Below are 20,658 nucleotides of genomic sequence, written 5' to 3' on the forward strand. Positions count from 1 at the left end.
TTTTTGTTTGCTTCTGGAAGCTTTTAGGATTTATTTCTGATAATCTAAAATTTAAAAATTTGAAAATGAGTGGATTTTATTGTTGTTATTGTTATGCTAGTTATACTTGTGAGCACTTCCAATCTAGAAACTCAACCTGGAAATTTTCTTTTATTATATCTTTGATAATTTTTCATTTATTATCTTTGTTTTATTTATTTTTTTTTTTGATACAACTGTTAATCAGATATTGGACCTCATGGATTGAGCAATATTCTTAGGTTTGCCCTTCCGCATTCCATCTTGTCTTTTTATTTGGTCTTCTGGGAGATTTACTTAATTTTATTTTCAGTTTTTAAAATTAGATACTTTATTTTTGTTATCACCTAAAAATTTTCTAAAAAGGTTTTTTATTTTTAAATTGCATCCTATTTTAATTTTATAATTATAATATTTTCTCATTTCTCTTGGAATATTAATTATTACTATAAGTATTTTTGAAGTTTTCTCTGCATTGTTTTGTTTTCCGTATTTCTTTATTTTTCTTATTTGTTTTGGTTTCTGTCTTGGTGTCCATTCATTCTGAAGATAAAGTCACAAAAATGCAGATAAGAAATCCTAGATGAGGTTCGATATTCATTATATAGGTGGAAACCCAGCTTTATCTTGTAGTGGTGCCCACATGTCAGTAGCTATAGATCGTGAGTGTGTGTGTGTGTGTGTGTGTGTGTGTGTGTGTGTGTTTAGCTTTGCCACCCTCTTGCCTGAGGAATATAAGATTGGTTGTTACCATTCAGGGAGTCTGGTGGCAGAAGGGGACTAAAATTCTGACCATTGAGCATACATTTTCATCCATTTCCCCTTTTGCAGTGTGCTTTATATCTTCAAGCCTCTCTGATTCTGAAAGGCAAAATGATAGGTGAGCCTCAGGATCCCTTTTCCAAAGCAGTGTACTTGAGTTCTGCTTTTAGAATTAAAACATATTAGGGACTCCTGGGTGCCTTGGTCAGTTAAGCATCTGACTCTTGGTTTCAGCTCAGGTCATGATCTCATGGTTGTGAGATGGAGTCTCACATGGGGATCCCTGCTGGGCATGGAATCTGCTTAAGAGTCTCTCTGTCCCTCTCTCTCAGCCCCTTCCCCACTCATGCTGTTGCCCTCCTTCCCTCCCTCCCTCCCTCCCTCCCTCCCTCCCTCCCTCCCTCCCTCTCTTTCTAAGTAAAAAATAAAATAAAATCTCTCTAAAATAAAAAAAACAACAAAACATCTTATATAGGTCATTATACATACATTATATGTACATATACATCATACCTTATATTGGTCATATATATTTATATATATATATGGGTGTATACACACACACACACACACACACACACATACTATATGCCTTTCCATATCACTTTAAAAATTCCAAAATTGAGTCAAGATTGAAACTGGAGCTATTTAGAGAGGACAATGGGGAAAAATAGCCCCTGTACTCCAACGTATTGCAATCAAAGTACCTGTAGAGAGAAATCTTGCCCACCCCCATCTGTCAGGGACCATTAATTAAAAAAATACAATAAAAATATTTCCCCTTGAAGCCATAACCATCTGTTTTATTTCTAAATCTGTGAATAAGCCTTATGGTAGAGGCTAGAGGATATTGAAAAGAAAATTTGACTTTAAAGGAATGACTAGGTCCTGCCTGGTTTGGGTTTCAGCACTAAGGACTGGAAAGAACTACACTTTGGTATTTATTAGCTGTAGGCTACTTATTTAGTCCTTTAAGTGCCATTTCTTTATATATAAAATAGGACAGTGAAGATGAAGTTACTTGAATCTGGCTTATAATAGTGTATAGTAAGTAGTAGCAATCTTGATCCCCTTCATAGGTTTTCTCCTTTCCCCAACATCGACTTTTGGTGTTTGGAGTTGGCTGGGGCTATGCTCTGGTGTCATCTCTCACATTTGGTGTTACTTCTCCTTTGGGCCAGACACCATGCTAAATTTGGAAATATACCTTTTAAAGGCTCATTATCTATTTTTCCTTTGTTTAATCATGCTCTATATTTCCTGTGACACTGTGTATGTGAGTGTGTGTGCGCGTGTGTCTGTAGCGTAGATAGGGAGAATGTCCTAGAGCTGTCTAAAGGGCCAAAACATTCATGCTTATTCTAACCCTTTTGGTAGAAGATGTCTGCTCCCTCAAATGTTGAGTTTGTTGTGTGTTATTTTCACGAAAGTGTGAAAAATGATGAGTCATTTCAACTTACTTTAGAGAAGGAAAAGGAACTTCTGTGCTTTTCTAACTGTGGGAAGTAATTCTTTTCATTCAATCTGGTATGGTTGCATTATTGTTTATTACATTTAAAGATGCCATTTTTTAAATTGACCAGCAACAGGAGTGAAGGAAGATGTGTTTCCCCATGCCTGTGTTAATGTGTGTTTGTGAAGTGTACCATTTGGTTGTGGCTGCTATAGAGTTTGTTACTTTTGAGACTCATTCATTACTAAAAACTTAGGGAGCATCTACTGTGTTTCAGCCACTTTGCTAGGCTCTGGTGATAGAGCAGCGAATAAGACATTTCTCTCTGAAGCCTTAATAAAGCTAATAATTTGGTTGGGAAATTAAATAAGTAAGCAAGCAATTGCAATAAAGTGTAATAAGGATTCTAGAGAAATATGGAGTACTGTAGAAGCACAGAGCAGGAGCATTCTGGGGAGATTCCAGAGAAGGTAATGTCTATGGTCTAAGGGATGAGTAGAATTTGACCAAGCAATGTAGCAAAGAGGCAGAGGGACAAGAATATGTCAGGGCCCAGGGACTCAAAGGAATATTGTGTGTTTTTGGAGGTGAAAGTCATTTCAATATGGCTGCATTTGTGTTTAAAGTAGAACAGGAGATGGTATCATAAAGGTAGGCTAAGGCAAGATCACGTAGGGCCTAGTAAGCCATGTGAAGGAACTGGGCTGCCCTCAGGGCAGTAGGAATTCTCTGAAGGGTTTTAAGGAAAGAGCCATGATGATATTTGTTTTACAAAGATTGTGCAGATCAGATTGGAAGAATGCCAAGAATGAGGGGCCAGTTAGAAGACTGTGATGGTGATTGAGGCCCAAAATGATGATGTCTCAGTCTACAGAATTGCTGAGGAAATAAGTTTGAGAGGGATTTAGGAGTTGATACCATCAGACTTGTTGATGTGGGAATGGGAGAGAAGAATGAATTAAGAATGGTTCTTGGGGCGCCTGGGTGGCTCAGTTGGTTAAGCTCCCAACTCTTGATCTTGGCCCAGGTCATGATCTCACAGTTTGGGCTCTGTGCTGACAGTGTGGAGCCTGCTTGGGATTCTTTCCCTCTCTGTCTCTCTCTCTCTCTGCTCTTGCTCCTCTCTCCCTGTCTCTGTCTCTTCCAAAATAAATACACTTAAAAAAAAATAAAGAATAGTTCTTAAGTCGTTGGTTTGGCCCACTGAACAGGTTGTATTTATGTTCTTTGAACTCAATTACTCAGAAAGAAGAGGTTTGAGAGATGGGATGGAGTGGAAATTATTTCTGTGTTAGATGTGTTTTGTATGGAGCGATTGAGAGATAGCCAAGGAGTAACATTTGATGGGCATTTCATTATATAGGTCTGAATCTTAGGAATTACATGTGGATTAAAGACAGAGATGTATAAGTCAACAGAATAAGTTCATTTTAGCCATGGGAGGGGATGAGCTACTTGGGGACTGCATGGGGAGGAGTGCTAAGACAAAACCCCAGGGAATCATGGTAATTAAATGTGGGAGGAGAAAAGAAGCCCATAAAGGAATTGAAGAAGAAATGACCAAAGAAGTAGAAGCAAAACCAGTTGAGGGGGGAGTCACAGAAGCCAGAGGAAGAAAGTATGTTCAAAGAGTGTCAAATGCTATAAGGAACTCAAGTTGGAAAAGGAGTAAGAAATATTCTTTGGATTTGGTAATAAGGAAATGACTGCAAGACCTGACCAGAATGGAAGTCAGATTGCGGTGGGTCAAAAAATGACTCAAGGTGAGGAAGTAGAGCCAGTGAGTATAGGAGACTCTTAGAAATGGTGTGGGACCCACACCTGAGCCAAGTGTTAATGATGGCCAGTTGGGGTCAGAAGATTGGTTACATACAGGAGAGTGTGCACATAAGTAGGTATATTGAACTACTGAGATCCAGCTTTTTCATGGATGGAGGAAGGTGGTATAGATACAGAAAAGAGAAAAGCTAGAATGGGTTGGAATTGGAGCTAATAGTGTAAACTCATGATTTTCAGCATACATAGATAATAATAGAAATAAATACAGATGTAAATGCATGTGTGTGTGTTTATTTTCAGTCAGACACACACACCACACACACACACACACACACACACACACACACACACACACACATTTCCTAGCTCTTTCCAGGCCTTCCCACAGGTACTGTAACAGTGGTGCTATAGTAACAATCAACAGAGCTAGTGTTCAGATCTTGGTAAAGCTGTCTACTTAAAGGGATCAGGGCTCTTTGGAGAGCTGAGTAATGCTGGGGCTGGCACTTAAAATATCTTGCTGCACTACAAAGTAAGAAGGTACTCAACAATGATGGGATAAGTCAGAAGGACCCAGGAACCAGTTTAATGTGCTCCTGGCGGCCAAATCTGAGAATACTTGAACGTTAAAATGAAGAGTAGTAGAGCTGAGGACATGTTTGCCAATTCTGTAACTTGTTATTTATGAAATTTTTCATTCACTGTAATAGGATAGAGGTGGAGAACGAAGCAAACTTAAGGTAGAGCACGTGAGACCAAGGTCACCCACAGGAGAGGTTATGTGGTGGTCAAGGTTGTGCACGCTAGAATGAGCAACTGAGGAACAAACACCTCAGCATCCATTTGCAGTGGGGACTTTGAAGAGTATTTATGTCTATTTGTTCACTTGGCTTGGAAGGTAGAAGTTGGATCAGATGATCTTTGTGCCTCCCCACAATTCTGTGCTTGCTCAAAAGAGGAAACTAGAAGGAAACAAAAATTTGAGCTCTTTGGAAGTTTCAGGAATCGGCGTTTGTTTTTGAAATTTAGATTGTAAGTATAGATTAGTGACAGATTTGGTAAGTGAGAGATAATACCTGATTCACCTTTGTTTCCAGGGTAGTTCTTACAGGGAATTTGGTATCTTGCCAGTCCTAAAGTTCTTTATGTTTTCGGATGGTTTCAGACTTACCAGTGTTTCAACAAGCAAAGAATTTGATAGCTACTTGCCATCATTATCTGTGTCTTGGCAGGAATCTCTTAGTCTTATTTCTTCCCAGCTTTTATGTGGTGGGAATATGTCAGAGTGGGACTTCTTTTCTTTTCTCCTTTGTTTTTAATTGAAGAATAGTTGACACACAATGTTACATTAGTTTTAGGTGTATATGCTCACAAGTGTACCTACCATCTGCCACACTATTGCAAAACCATTAACTATATTCCCTATGCTGTGCCTTTTATGCCCACGACATACTTATTCCGTAAGTGGAAGCCTATACCTCCCACTCCCCTTCCACCCATTTTGCCCAACCTCACACCCCCTCCTGACTGACAACCATCAGTTTGTTCTCTGTATTTACGGGTTTGTTTCTGCTTTTGTTTGCTTTGTTCTTTAGATTCCACGTGTAAGTGAAATCATATGGTATTTGTCTTTTTCTATCTGACTTATTTCACTTAACGTAATGCCCTCCAGGCACCTGGTTGGCCTAGTTGGTTAAGCCTCTGACTGGCTCAGGTCATGATCTTGCAGTCGGTGAGTTCGAGCCCTATGTCAGGCTCTGTGCTGACAGCTCAGAGCCTTGAGTCTGCTTCAGACTCTGAGTCTCCCTTTCTCCCTGCCCCTCCCCAGCTCGTGCTCTGTCTCTCTGTCTCTCTCTTTCTCAAAATTAAATAAACATTAAAAAAACACACATAATACCCTCTAAGTCCATCCATGCTGTCGGATTGGAATTTCTTTTATTTTCTATTTATCGTGAAGTATGACACATATATAGAAAAATACACAGAACATATGTGAAATGCTTAATGAATGATTAGAAAAGGAACAGTCATCCTGATCAACAAATAGAGCATTGCTAGCACCTCAGAAGCTCCCCCCACCCTCTGTGAGCCTCTCCAATCACTGCCCCTTCCTCCTTCCCAAAGATCCACTGTCCTGCCTTCTGACACTATAGTTTATTTTTGTCTGCCTGTGTACATAGAACCACATAGCGTGTATTCTTTTGTGTTTGGCTAATTTGGCTCAACATTATATTTGTGACATTTACCTAGGTTGTTGTGTGTAGCTATAGTTTGTTTATATTGGTGTATGATATTTCATTGTATTATACATTCTGCTCTTGAAATTTAGGTAGTTTCCAATTTTGGCTACTCTGAATAATGCTACTATGAACATTATTGATTATCAGTTGGAGCCCATATGCTTCCAACAGCATTTCTGCTGGAAGTGGTATCACCGGATCATAGGGCATGTGTAGGTCAGCTCTGATCGAGCATGTAAACGTGCCTTCCAGAGTGCTTATATTTCACTTTTACTCCACGTGCCCACATGCTCCCCAACACTAGCTTTTGTAGCAGGACTTTTTTTTTTTTCTCATTATTGGCTCCTCCTTATCTCACCTCTCTCACTCTTATATTCTGATGGTTCCATTTGTATCCTGGGCTTACCTTATGTAAAACTATTCCGATTTTTAAAATATCTCATTGAAATCTATCTTGCTTTAGTTTTATATCTTTCTTGTCTCGGTTCCATTGAGGTTAGACATACACATTTTAATTTTTTATTTACTGAGTATGTCCCAAGACAGCAGCGCAATTGACTTAGGCAAAAGGTGTTGGGGGAGTTACAAATTGTGGATACGGCCAATGCAGCAGAGATGGACTGGATCTCGTAAGAAGGGACTACATTTCGGGGCACCTGGGTGGCTCAGTCCGTTAAGCGTCAGGCTTCAGCTCAGGTCACGATCTCGCGGTCCGTGAGTTCGAGCCCCGCGTTGGGCTCTGGGCTGATGGCTCAGAGCCTGGAGCCTGCTTCCGATTCTGTGTCTCCCTCTCTCTCTGCCCCTGCCCCGTTCATGCTTTGTCTCTCTCTGTCTCAAAAATAAATAAAACGTTAAAAAAAAATAAAAAAAAAAAAAAGAAGGGACTACATTTCTTTGTGAACAGGTAAGTGTATCTTGATGACTGAAAAAAAATTTTTTCATTGTTGAAATAAGTAACTTTGAGGCACATACTGTAAGTATGTAATATAAAAAAAAGTAGCAGGTCCTTTAAAAATAAATTAAAAAATAAAAAGATAAGTGTTGTGATATTATAAATTCTGTCCAACAAGTCCTTTCAAACGGACCCTAGAATGCAAGTCTGGTGGAATCAGCTTTCTTTTAACAAAGAAAGTTTTGTGTAAAAGTGTAGTGGGGGAGGCTGCTCGGGGTAAATGGAATAAAAAAATCTTCCTAATCACTGTTTTGCCATTTTATGCCCAGGTTAATTGATTATTTTTATCCTACAAATTGATTATACTTGAATTACCTACCTAATATGTGTTAAAGGCACAATAAGTATTTTTGAAGGGCTACCATGGTTTGCCTTTCTGGAAAAATAGGAAATCAATTAGTTGATATTTCTCTTTAGCGTAATTTACAGTAAAACCTTGGATTGTGAGTAACTTGTTCTGTGAGTATTCCCCCAGATGAGCAAACATTTCTAATAAATTTTAGTTTGATGAACGAGTGATGCCTTGCGATACGAGCAGTACGTGATGCCAAATGTCCCATGATCACAACTGAGCCAATGGTTCTTGAAATTCGCTTTGACATGCAAGTGCTTTGGATTACAAGCATGTTCCCAGAATGAAATTATGCTTGCAAACCAAGATTTTACTGTATTTTATAAGATTCCCCCATGTATTTGCCCCCAAAACTAAATCTTCTTGCTAAAAGCAACAGAAGGTAGTTGTTTGTATTTGACCGGGCATCAAGATTCTCCAATTAAATTATTGTAGGGAAATAGAAAAAATAATGTAATAATATGTATTCCACAATTAGAAATTGCATTGCATATTTCCCAAGCAAGAAGAGGTTAATGATTGCCTCTAGCTAGTATAATTAGAAAAATAATGGAAATTTATTCCTCTCTCTTCTTTTTTCAAACTTTGCTTTGTTTTTTGTTTCTTAAGTTCCCAGTTTCATCTTTGCAGTATCTACAGGGCAGAAAGAGAGCACAATGCCAGTGAGATTTCTTTCTTTTTCTTTCTAAGTGCTGCTCTTGGCTCTCTAAAGTCCTTAAAAGTACATAGCCAAAAAAATAGGGAAATCAGAATAATCACGCTATATTTCTGACCGCTCTGTACTTCTGATCAATACAGAGAATTCACAGAGATTGTCAAGTGTGTCTCCTTCTGTATGTCCTCTGTTCCCTAGGGCAGCCATAACAAATGGAATAGCTTAGAACAAAAATAACTTTCTCACGATCCTGGAGGCTAGAATTCCAAAATCAAGATGTTGGCAGGCCATGTTCCTTCCGTGCCTCTTCCCGCTTCTGGTGGTTGTAGGTAATCCTTGGCATTTCTTGGCTTGTAGATGCGTTCGTTACTTCAATCTCTGCCCCTGTCATCATATGGCCTTCTCTCCATGTGTGTCTCTGCTTTACTTACATAGATGCCAGCCATTGGATTAAGGCCCATCCTAATCCAGTAAAATTTCATTTTAATAACCAATTATATATGTAAAGACCCTATTTCCAAATAAGATCACATTCTGAATTTCTGAGTGACAGGAATTTTGAAGGACACTGTTCATCTCAGTACATTTCCCTTTTGTCTTTCTTCCTGTCGAATTTTAGTTAAACATTTCCAAAATGGTTATGGGCAGTGGCTTATCCAAGCTGGGCAATGGAAGCAGTTAGCCCCGCTAACTATCTGCAGGCAGTTAAGTGGGTACACTATGCGTAGACTACAGATTGGCCTATATTTTATTAGTAGTATGTCTGACAATTCTATATAATGTCAGTGATTAAATACTCCTCCCCACAAAATGTTTTGTTGGTCTAAGTTTTACCCATCTGTGCGATTGTTCTTGAGTTTCAATAACATATATGTATGCTTCAATTTAGCACATTTTTATTATTAACCCTTTAATAAATGTTATATTCTACATGGAAGTAAATTTGGAGAACTCTTAGTTATATAGTTGTCCCCAGGTTCATGGAGACTCTGCTGCACATAGCCATTTTGAAAGTAAGTTTATAACAGTTTAAAATTGTTGTGCACATAGTTTACACCCTCAGTCCCTGTCTTATTACATATTGCATTTAGAAGTAGATTAGAAACAGCAATAGCATAGTGATTATAAAAAAGAAAAAACTCAGCATGGGTTACTTTAGTGTGACCTTTTTGGAGTTTTATTTTTATGCTTAAAGTTGTAAATAGAAATAATTGATAGGCTGAACTTTATTAAAATTAAAAACTTCTGCTCTGCCGAAGACAATGTCAAGAGAATGAGAAGACAAGTCACAGATGGGAGAAAATAGTTGTAAAAGATATATCTTGTTACATGAAATACAGGAAAGGGGCGCCTGGGTGGCTCAATTGGTTAAGCATCCAACTCTTGATTTCAGCTCAGGTCATGATGTCACAGTTCATGGTTTGAGCCCCGCATCAGGCTCTGTGCTGACAGTGCAAAGCCTGCTTGGGATTCTCTCTCTCCTCTTTGCTTCTCCCCCACTTGCACGGGTGCGTGCTCTGTCTCTTTCTCTCAATAAACAAACAAACAAACAAACAAACAAACTTTAAAAATATATCCAGGTAGAGCTCTTAAAATTCAATAGTAAGAAAATAATTCAATTAAAAAATGGGCCAAAGACCTTAACAGAAACCTCACCAATGAGGAGATACAGATGACAAATAAGTATATGAAAAGTTATTCACATCACATGTCATCAGGAAATGAAAATTAACACAAGATGGCACTGCACACCTATTAGAACGGCCAAAACCTGGAACACTAACAATTCTAAGTGCTGACAAGGATGTGAAGCAACAAGAACTCTCATTCGTGCTGGTGGGAATGCAGAATGGTACAGCCAGTCACTTTGGAACACAGTCTGGTAGTTTCTTGCAAAACTAAACATACTCCTACCATATGATCCAGCAATCAGTTTGCTCAGTATTTACCTACATGAGTGAGAACTTACGTCCACACAAAATCTGTACATAGATGTTTACAGCAGCTTTATTCCTAATTGCCCAAAATTGGAAGCAGTCAAGGTGTCCTTCAGTAAGTGAGGTGGTAAATAGACCTGGTGGATCCAGACAGTGGAATATTAGTGAATGCTGAAAAGAAATGAGCTCGGAAGCCCTGAAAAGACTTGGAGGAACCTTAAGAAGCCAATCTGAAAAGACTACATATGGTATGACTCCAAGTATATGACATTCTGTGAAAGACAAAACTTTGGAGGCAGTGAAAAGATAAGTGGTAGCCAGGGGCTGTGAAGAGGAGGGACCAATGAATAGGTGAAGCATACTGGATTGTGAGGGCAGTGAAAGACTCTGTATGATACCGTGATGATACATACATGTCAAGTTACACGTTTGTCCAAACCTATACAGTGTAACGCACCACGAGTGAAGTATGAAGTAACGTATGGCTTTTGGGTGATAATGATGTGTCAGCCCAGGTTCATCAGTTGGAACAAATGTACCACTGTAGTGGAGGATGCTGGCAATGGGGGAGGCCGTGCATTTTGGGGGCAAAGAGGGATATGGGAAGTTTCTGTACCTTCCCCTCAATTTTGTTAGGGATCTCAACTGCTCTAAAAAAATAACCTATGTTTAAAAAAAAAAAACTTAGAGGACATTGTGAACTGTGATGTGCAGTATGTAATATTTTGTTCGGTAAGTGCATATTTGAATTCATATATGAAATATTTTACTAATCTTAATGTCTCTGGAATTGAAATTCTTGATTTGTTGTTAATTGTTTTAAAATTAAAGAAAGAATCAAAGTGAAACATGACACCAGTGGTGGCTTTAGTTGTGGCAGATATTAAACAAAAACCCCACATACCTTGGATTTCTTTGTTGATAGCACTTCAGATGTTTCATAGAAATTAAATATGTCAGGTAATCAGATTTGCTGTGTAAAAGGTGGTAAGAGTTGAAGTAAAGAAGTCCTTCTTCTATTTCTGGAAAGACTGCAGCTGAACTCACAGAAGGTATCTTGAAACAACTGGATGGTTGTTTCATAAACCTCTGTTGTGGTCAGCAAAATAAGAGTGCTGCATATCTGGCCAGTATTCACAGCGGAATTCATACAAAAATCAAATAGATTGATCTCAGATCTTATTTCTGTCTTCTGGAAATCATTCTTTCAACTTTGTGGAATTTTCTTTTTTTGGAAAGATTTCTTCATGTGTGATGTTTTCTGGAACTTTGGAAAAATTTTGCTCATTCTTTTTAATCTCACCTCATTGTTGGAAAAAGCTACAGAAAGTCTTTCCTAGACAAGATGGAATGCTCATTATGAAGCTAGGGCACAGTAAATTTTGAAAAGTTGATCTCAACTTGGAAGTACTGTGTGACACAAAGAAATGTGGACAAATGAGAATCAGCTCAGATTATGTTCTTGGCTACCGCAGTTTTTCCCTTTTCAGTCATCTCCACCCCCCACCCCCCCACCCCCGTATAGAAGTTTAGATGAGGTTAATCAGATACAAACATATTTTCAGATAGCCAGAATCTGCCTTGAACAATGTACAGTGAAATACCAAGCTTTCAAACTTTTCTTTGGAGTGCACAGAAAGGCAAAGCCTATTTACTATGCAACAAAAAAAATGCAAGGAAATGAACATTTACATAGAAAAAAAAATCAAATTCTGAAGAAGAGTGTCAAGAGAAACAACAAAAGATTCTAGTCTTACAAAGCAAAATAACAATGTTGAATAGCCCAATCATTTTCTTTTCTTTTAAAAAAATTTTTTAATGTTTATTTTTGAGAGAAAGAGGGAGAGAGAGAGAGAGAGCGAGCGAGCAGGGGAGGGGCAGAGAGAGGGAGACACAGAATCTGAAGCAGGCTCCAGGCTCTGAGCTGTCAGCACAGAGCCTGACGTGGGGCTTGAGCTCACGAACTGCGAGATGAGCTGAAGTCAGACCCTTAACGGACTGAGCCACCCAGGTGCCCCTAGCCCAATCATTTTCACCAAGAACTGGACAGTTGTTCTAAAGCCATGGATCAAATAATGTCTGTGTTCACTATCATTCAGCCATTCTCTCTAATTCTGTTACTTTCAGAAGACATACTTGGGAAGTGGAAATTTTTCACTCCAGAAGCATTTGTAAACACTTTGAGAGGATCTAAATAAACAAAGGCATGGGTACTACTGCATTTTTTGGAATTTAATGAGAAGTGGAACTTTTATGAATCTCTGTCAAACTTGCCTTTATGTCTAATACTTTCCCAAAATATTTGTATATTTTGGGCTTCATTTGAAAAAACATGTTTCTAGGGGTGCTTGGGTGGCTCAGTTGGCTGAGCATCTGACTCTTGATATTGGCTCAGTTCATGATCCCAGAGTTTTGGAATTGAGACCTGTTTTGGGCTCCACACCAAGTGTGGAGACTGCTTAAAATTCTCTTTCTCTCTCTCTCTCTCTCTCTCTCTCTCTCTCTCTTTCTCTCTCTTCCTCTGCCCCTCTCCCCCACTTGTGCTCTCTCTCTCTCTCAAATAAAAAAAATAGTAATAATTTAAAAATTAAAAAAAGAAAACACATTTCTAAATTAAATTATAAAAGGTGTTTTTCTATCAACTATGCAAGGATAGATTGACAAATCTGGCTATAGTCTTTATAAAACATATACATACAAAGAAGATCAATTTCGACAAAGTTCTTGACATGTTTAGAAGTTAAGACTCAAAATGGCAAATATTATTCATTTCTATAATGAACCAATATACAGATACGTTATTTACTTTTTAAAAACACATTAACATAATCAAATACATGAATCCATTACTTTTCCTTTTTTATACTCTAATATTTATTTTATTTAAAAATGGCATGATTGTTCATGTAAAATTAAATAAAAGAAAACTTTTAGTATCTGCATTTCTGTTTTGGATATTATCACTATTTCATTTCGTTATTATTACTGAAAATCATTTTGTCATATAGAAGAGGAGGGTTGTTCAAAAGTGTTTCTGTTGGGGTGCCTGGGTGTCCAACTCTTCATTTTGGCTCAGGTCACGATCTCATGGTTCATGAGTTTGAGCCCCACGTGGGGCTCTGCACTGACAATGCAGAGCCTACTTAGGATTCTCTCTCTCTCTCTCTCTCTGCCCCTCCCCTATTCATACTGTCTCTCTTTCTCTCTCTCAAAATAAATAAACATTAAAAAAAATGTGTTTCTGTCTTCTATCAGTTACAGTAAATACACCTCTGGTTACAAAAATACCAAATAGCTCTGCTGGTGTAAACTTTAATCTGTTAACTTCTGGTTGTGCTATCTGCACATTTTAGGGCACAACAAAAAGAGACTCTCCTGTCTAATCTCAATTCATCCTTAAGAAAAAGTGTATTATAAATAATTTTTTAGAATAAAATAAAACATTGAACTCTAAAATGAGTTTCAATTAAAATTTATTTTCATTTGAAAATTTTAAAATACCACTGTGAAATAAATTTTAAAAAGGTACCTAATCCTTTTGCATTTCCGTGTAGCTTGCAAGGGAAACTTTGAGATTCAAAAGAAGAATTTATTGAACGACAGTAGGTTACAGAGATTATAGTAGAAATAACCAGACACCACTACTAATAACACAGTAGAAGCTGAGAACAAATGGAGTTAATCTCTGAAAACACATCTTTTTATTTTTTTTAATTTTTAAAATGAGTTTTATTTTTTAAGTTTTTTTATTTATTTTGAGAGAGATAGAGCATGTGCGTGTGCACGCATGAAGGGGGAAGGGACAGAGAGAAAGGGAGAAAGAGAATCCCAAGCAGGCTATGTGCTGTCACTGTGGAGCTGGAGGCAGGGCTGGATCCCACGAACCGTGAGATCATGACCTGAGCCGAAATCAAGAGTTGGATGCTTAACTAACTGAGCCACCCAGGCACCCCAAAACACACTTTATATACTAGACCTCTACTGTAGAATTAGAACACACCAGAGTATGCAAGCATGCATTCCATTGACCAACAGAGTGATGATGTCATCACACACATATAGCTTCTGGAAAATTCCATCATACAGTCAAAAGAGAGTGACAGTGAAAAAGGCAAATGATGTTTTAGGTTTACTATGAAGATCGTTTTGAACACAAGGACCCCCTGCAAGATGCCCAGGGATCCCCTTGTCCCTGGCCACATGTAAAGAACTACAGTTCTAGATGTTTGGATCTATGTTAAAAGTTATCTGTGAAAATCATTGTACACTTTTTACATTTTGCAACCCTAAAGCAGGTATTGGTAATTCCACATCAAGATCTTCCTCAGCCAAGACTTATTCTATGTCTTCTCATAAAGTTAACTCATCACTTTGTCATGTCATATTAATAATGGCAAGGGTAAGAAAGTGGAAGAATGGTGGGCACTTTTATTTCATGAAATTAATTAATTAATTAAAATTAGAGAGGAAATACACAATCTTGGTTCAAGGCTAGACTTTGTTGGTGTAGAATCAAGTTCCTCATTCCTTGATCCAGTTTATGACTGGAAGGAATGAAGATTTGGATGAGAACATCAACCTTCCCTATCTACGGTATTACTGCTCCAGCTTAACTATGGGAAAACCTGGCTAAAGTGTCACAGGGACAAAGGTCTCAGCTTCCTCTCACATTGCAATTATAACATTGCAGGGTGTGTTCCTGTTCCGTCTTCTGGTTGGAACTGCGCATCTCCAGAGCTCTCTCAAACATTGGGTTTAATGTGATAATTAGTTACAATTACATTGCCCTTTAACAAATCACTACTAATGTGCACTAATGTGCCATTAAGATTGGAAAGTTGTTAAATTGTGAAATACCTTGTGCTGAATGTCTTTGATTCTAAGATGCACATTTGGACACACTTTAACAACACTGAAATGAGAATGTGTTTTTCTTTCTTTTTTAAAACATTTTTTTAAAGATTTATTTATTATTTTTGAGAGAGAGCACACAAGCAGGGAAGGGGCAGAGAGAGAGGGGGACAGAAGATCTAAAGCGGGCCCTGTGCTGACAGCAGTGGGCCCCATGTGGGGCTCGAACCCATGAACCACGAGATCATGACCTGAGCCGAAGTCAGACGCTCAGGTGCTTGAGAATGTTTTTCAATCAAAGATGCATCAGTTTAACTGGTGGGATTTCCTCCCCCATTTTTGTGAAATATGTTTTTGTTTATATTTCTTTTGATATAATTACAAATGCTTATTTCATGAGGAAGACTAGAATGTATTTCCTCTTTAATAGTTTCTATATTTTTTCTATTAAAAGATTTATAGAATCTGGTGATAATTTATTATATATATTATATATTTTTTTTCTGAAATGTGCATTTCCACATTAAGTGCCTCGTAGCAAATAGGAAATTAACAGTAAATTATTTTCATGTAAATTGTTCAAAAGTTTGCTTTCCTTTTCAAAAAAAATCTCTTTTGGGGCTCCTGTGTAGCTCAGTGGGTTAAGCATCCAGCTTCAGCTCAGGTCATGATCTCATGATTGGTGAGTTCAAGCCCAGCGTCAGGCTCTGTGCTGACAACTCAGAGCCTGGAGCCTCCTTCAGATTCTGTGTCTCCCTCTCTCTGTGCCCCTCCCCTGCTCCCACTCTCTCTCTTTCTCTCAAGAATAAAATCAACATAAAAAACCCTCCAAAATCCTCTTTTGCTTATGTTTTCAATTTGATATTGAGTATTTAATTTTGTTCATAATAGGTTTATTTTAGGACAGTGGAACTTATAGAAGAGTCCATTGAAGGGTCTCAAGGTCTGAGTTTCTACTTCAAAATTAATGGATTGCCCATATTTCTGAAAGGCTCAAACTGGATCCCAGCAGATTCGTTCCAGGATCGAGTAACCTCTGACTTGTAAGTTATTGTTTTTTTGTTTCTTCTTTTTCTTTTTATTAATGGTCCCACAAAGCTAAAGAGTTACTCATTTTTTACTTTCTTTGGTTCCAGTGAAAGGAACTCAGAGAAAAGACAGAATTCTGGGATGGTGGAAACTTTAGAATGGAAAGGATTTTTAAATCATATATTCAACTCTCATGAGCTATAGATAGTCTTAACAGCTAAACTACTAGAGACTGCTGAAACCATCCAATTTTTAAAAAACTATTATATATTTCCTTTGGAGGAACAAGAAAGTGTCTCGTGCACATTTTGGATAGTTAGTTCCTGGAAAAAAAATGATTAAATTTGGCTTTTTTTAAAAAAACAAAAACCTTAAATATTTCTGTGCATTCTTTTTAAAAAATGGAAACCCATATTTACCTCTTCATTCTGAGCTCTTTGCATATTCTTTTACTTTTACCTTAATAAAAAGAACGTTAAAAACTTTACAAATTTAAATCTAGAAAAAAAAAGTAAAGTGTTTATCTGAAGCTTTGAGAATAGCACTTTACAAGAAAATATTTCCTGATTGTGATTATAAGCTTTGTGATAGTAAAAATGAACTTTGTGAAGTGAGAATAAACACATTTAACTTACTTACATATGGATACGTATGCATTGTAGCATATTATTCGGTGTTTAGAATTTGCCAAAAATTGTAGTAATTTGCTTTTACTTTAAACTGTGTAAAAAAAAGAGAGAGAGAGAGAGGCAAACTGTAAGACAGACTCTTAACTATAGAGAACAAACTGAGGGTTGCTGGAGGGGAGGAGGATGGGCTGGATGGATGAGGGATGTTAAGGAGGGCACTTTTTGGGATGAGCACTGGTGCTATATATAAGTGATGAATCACTAAATTCTATTACTGAAACCAATATTCTTTTATATGTTAGCCAACTAGAGTTTAAATAAAAACTTGAAACAAAAAAATAAAAAATAAAAAGATAGAGAAAGGCAAACCTAGAATCAGACTCTCAACTCTAGAGAACAAACTGATGGTTGGTTACCAGAGGAGAGGTGGGTGGACTCACGGATTAAATAGTTGATGGGTATTAGAGAGGGCACTTGTGATGGGCACAGGGTGTTGTACTTTTTTTATAATTAAAAAAAATTTTTTTAATGTTTATTTATTTTTGAAATCAAGAAATGTGAGATCATGACCTGACCTGAAGTCAGATGTTTAGCTGACTGAGCCACCCAGGAGCCCCAGGGTATTGTACTTAAGTGCTGAATCACTATATCATAAACCTGAAACTAACAAGACACTGTATGTCAACTAACTAGAATTTCAATAAAAATGTATACAAAAAGAAAAAAGAAAAAGAAAGCCCAGAAATGGACTCACGACTGTATGATCAACTAATCCTCGACAAAGTAAGAAAGAATATCCAATGGAAAAAAGACAGTCCCTTCAACCAATAATGTTGAGAAAACTGGACAGCAATATACAAAAGAATGAAACTGGACATAGCACACACAAAAATAAATAAATTCAAAATGGATGAAAGACCTAAATGTGAGACAAGAAACCATTAAAATCCTAGAGAAGTCAGGCAGCAACCTCTTTGACCTCGGCCATAGTAACTTCTTACTAGACACATCTCTGGAGGAAAGGGAAACAAAAGCAAAAATGAACTATTGTGACTTCATCAATATAAGAAATTTCTGCACAGTGAAGGAAACAATCAGCAAAACTAAAAGGCAACCTTTGGAATTGGAGAAGATATTTGCACATGAGATAGCTGATAAAGGGTTAGTATCCAAAATCTGCTATCAAACTCAACTCCTCATACTCAACACCGAAAAAACAAATAATCCAGTTAAGAAATGGGCAGAAGACGTGAATAGACACTTTTTCAAAGAAGACATACAGATGGCCAACAGACACATGAAAAAATGCTCAAAGTCACTCATCATCAGGGAAATACAAATCAAAACTACGATGAGATATTACCTCACACCAGTCAGAATGGCTAAAATTAAGAACATGGGAAACAACAAGTGTTGGTGATGATGCAGAGAGACGGGAACCCTCTTACACTGCTGGTAGGAATGCAAACTGGTGCAGCCACTCTGGAAAACAGTGTTGAGGTTCCTCAAAAAGTTAAAACTAGAACTACCCTATGACCCAGCAGTTGCACTACTAGGTATTTACCCAAAGGATACAAAAATACTGATTCGAAGGGGAAACATGCACCCCAATGTTTATGGCAGCACTATCGACAATAGCCAAATAACGGAAAGAGCTCCAATGTCTATGGACTGATGAATGGATAAAGAAGTGGGGTGTGTGTGTGTGTGTGTGTGTGTGTGTGTATGTGTACATATATATATATATATATATATATATATATATATATATAATCGAATATTAAGGAGCCATAAAAAGAATGAAGTCTTGCCAGTTGAAATGACATGGATGGAACTAGAGTATATTTTGCTAAGCAAAATAAGTCAGTCAGAGACAATACTGTATGATTTCATGCATATGTGGAGTTTGAGAAACAAAACGGATGAAAGTGGAGGGGAAAAAAGAGGCAAAGCCTAAAACAGACTCTTAACTATAGAGAACAAACTGAGGGTTGATGGAGGGAAGTGGGTGGGAGATGGGTTAAATGGGTGATGGGTATTAAAGAGGGCACTTGTGATGAGCACTGGGTGTTGTATTAAGTGATGAATCACAAAATTCTACTCCTGAAACTAATATTACACTGTATGTTACCTAACTGGAATTTAAATATAAACTTAAAAAAGAATTAAAACAAGCAAACAAACAAAAATGAACTGTGTATATCGTCTTGAATTTCATATGAAAGTGAAATTATTCTCCAGACATAGACACAGATAATTTACTGCCTCTTTTGCTTTTCAAAGTTCCTCTCCTAGCTGGCTTTGGCAGTGGCTGTTCACCATAGCTACGCCAATTAGTGAACCTGCCCATGGATGCCTTTGCTGAAGCACAATGCTCTGGGTCCTTGGTCAGCCAGTTATTGGGCTTCTTGGTTCCTCCCTGGGCTCTGTTCTGGAAATGCAGGTAGATGTTCTTAAAGTAGCTGTTAATTGCTAGATTTCCCTGTGGGTCATGTGAATAGGAATTGGAAAGATGAGAAAGGAAACTTACTAGAGAAAGAAGCATAGCAGGTGCCCTACTTATGATGGTTCAGCATGATTTTTTGACTTTACCATGGTGTAAGAGTAATACACATTCAGTAGAAATTATACTTTGAATTTTAAATTTTGATCTATTCCTGGGCAAGTGATCTGTCGAACAGTAATCTCTCATGATCCTGGGCCGTGGTGGTGGCCTCAGCTCCCAGTCAGCCACATGACACTGAGGGTGATCAACCGATACACTCACGATCCTTCTGTTCCCATGTAACCATTGGTTTTTCATGTTCACTATAGTATTCAGTAAATTACAGGAGATATTTAGTACTTTATTATAAACTAGTCTATGTGTTAGATGATTTTGCCCAACTGTAGGCTAATGTACGTGTTCTGAGCACATCTAAGGTAGGTTAGGCTAAGCCAGGATGTTCAATAGGTTAAGGTGTATTGAATTCATTTTCTAATTAACAATACTTTCAATTTATGATGGGCTAATTGGGATATAATCCCATCATAAGTTGAGGAAGATATGGACTGGAAGAATTGAAAAAAAGAGATAAAAGTAAGCTAGGTACTGGGATGCCTGGGTGGCTCGTTTGGGCGTCCGACTGTTGGTTTTGGCTCAGGTCATGATCTCATGGTTTGTGAGATGGAGCCCCACTCTGACAGCACAGAGTCTGCTTGGGATTCCCTCTCCACCCCCCCCCCCCCCACCTCTCTCCCTTCCCTGCTTGTGTTCTCTCTCAAAATAAATAACCTTAAAAAAAAAGTCATGCCAGGAACTAATATGCAAAATTTGATTTTTGTCTTATAATTTGCAATGGTTATATAAAATTAGCTCATACTTTCTAAGGTTTTACAACTATTTTAAAAACAGTATAATAATAACTGTGAATTTAGAAGGCAGAGAAAAGGTATAGCCCATAATTTTTCTAGATTTGCTTATGTGGTTACAGTTAATGTGTATATAATTTCCACTTTCTCCACTTAGCACTGTATCCAAACCATCAAAATTTCAAAATGTGTTTTTCTAACAGAGGTTTGAAATGTATTTATCAACCAGGATGTGTTTTTTAAAGTATTTTTTTAACACCCCCAGATTTCCAAATTAACATTTGTTTTTTAAAATTTCTTCTATAGGCTACGGCTCCTTTTGCAGTCTGCTGTGGATGCTAACATGAATACTCTCCGGGTTTGGGGAGGAGGAATATATGAGCAAGATGAATTCTATCGACTCTGTGATGAACTGGGAATAATGGTGGGTAGCTGACAGCATTTTATTGGTTGATATGTTACTGTATCCTCACTTGGACCTCCTGTGTTCTAAGTGGGTGATATTGCTCGTTCCTTCTTTTCTCAGAGCTGGAAATGATATTCCACTTTTTGTAGAGGAATAAATGGCATCTTGCAAGACCTGAACCATAGCTGATGGCGAATATCATAATTATGTAATTATTTTTAAGTGGTAGACATTCTATATATTT

General features: G+C 37.6%; 1 protein-coding gene across 4 annotated transcripts in view; it reads left to right on the forward strand.

The window, feature by feature from the left end:
* Positions 1-20,658, forward strand: part of MANBA (mannosidase beta) — a 114,210-nt gene that overhangs the window by 50,011 nt on the left and 43,541 nt on the right. For all 4 annotated transcript variants that reach the window (XM_086704487.1, XM_086704486.1, XM_025921823.2 and 1 more), the window contains exons 8-9: positions 15,891-16,042; positions 20,315-20,432. In XM_086704487.1, the coding sequence (XP_086560613.1) occupies positions 15,891-16,042; positions 20,315-20,432 (270 nt within the window). The remainder of the gene's footprint in view (positions 1-15,890; positions 16,043-20,314; positions 20,433-20,658) is intronic.

Source organism: Puma concolor, chromosome B1 (assembly GCF_028749965.1).
Source record: "Puma concolor isolate L17-30 chromosome B1, mPumCon1.1.hap2, whole genome shotgun sequence".
NCBI classification, from domain to species: Eukaryota; Metazoa; Chordata; class Mammalia; order Carnivora; family Felidae; genus Puma; species Puma concolor.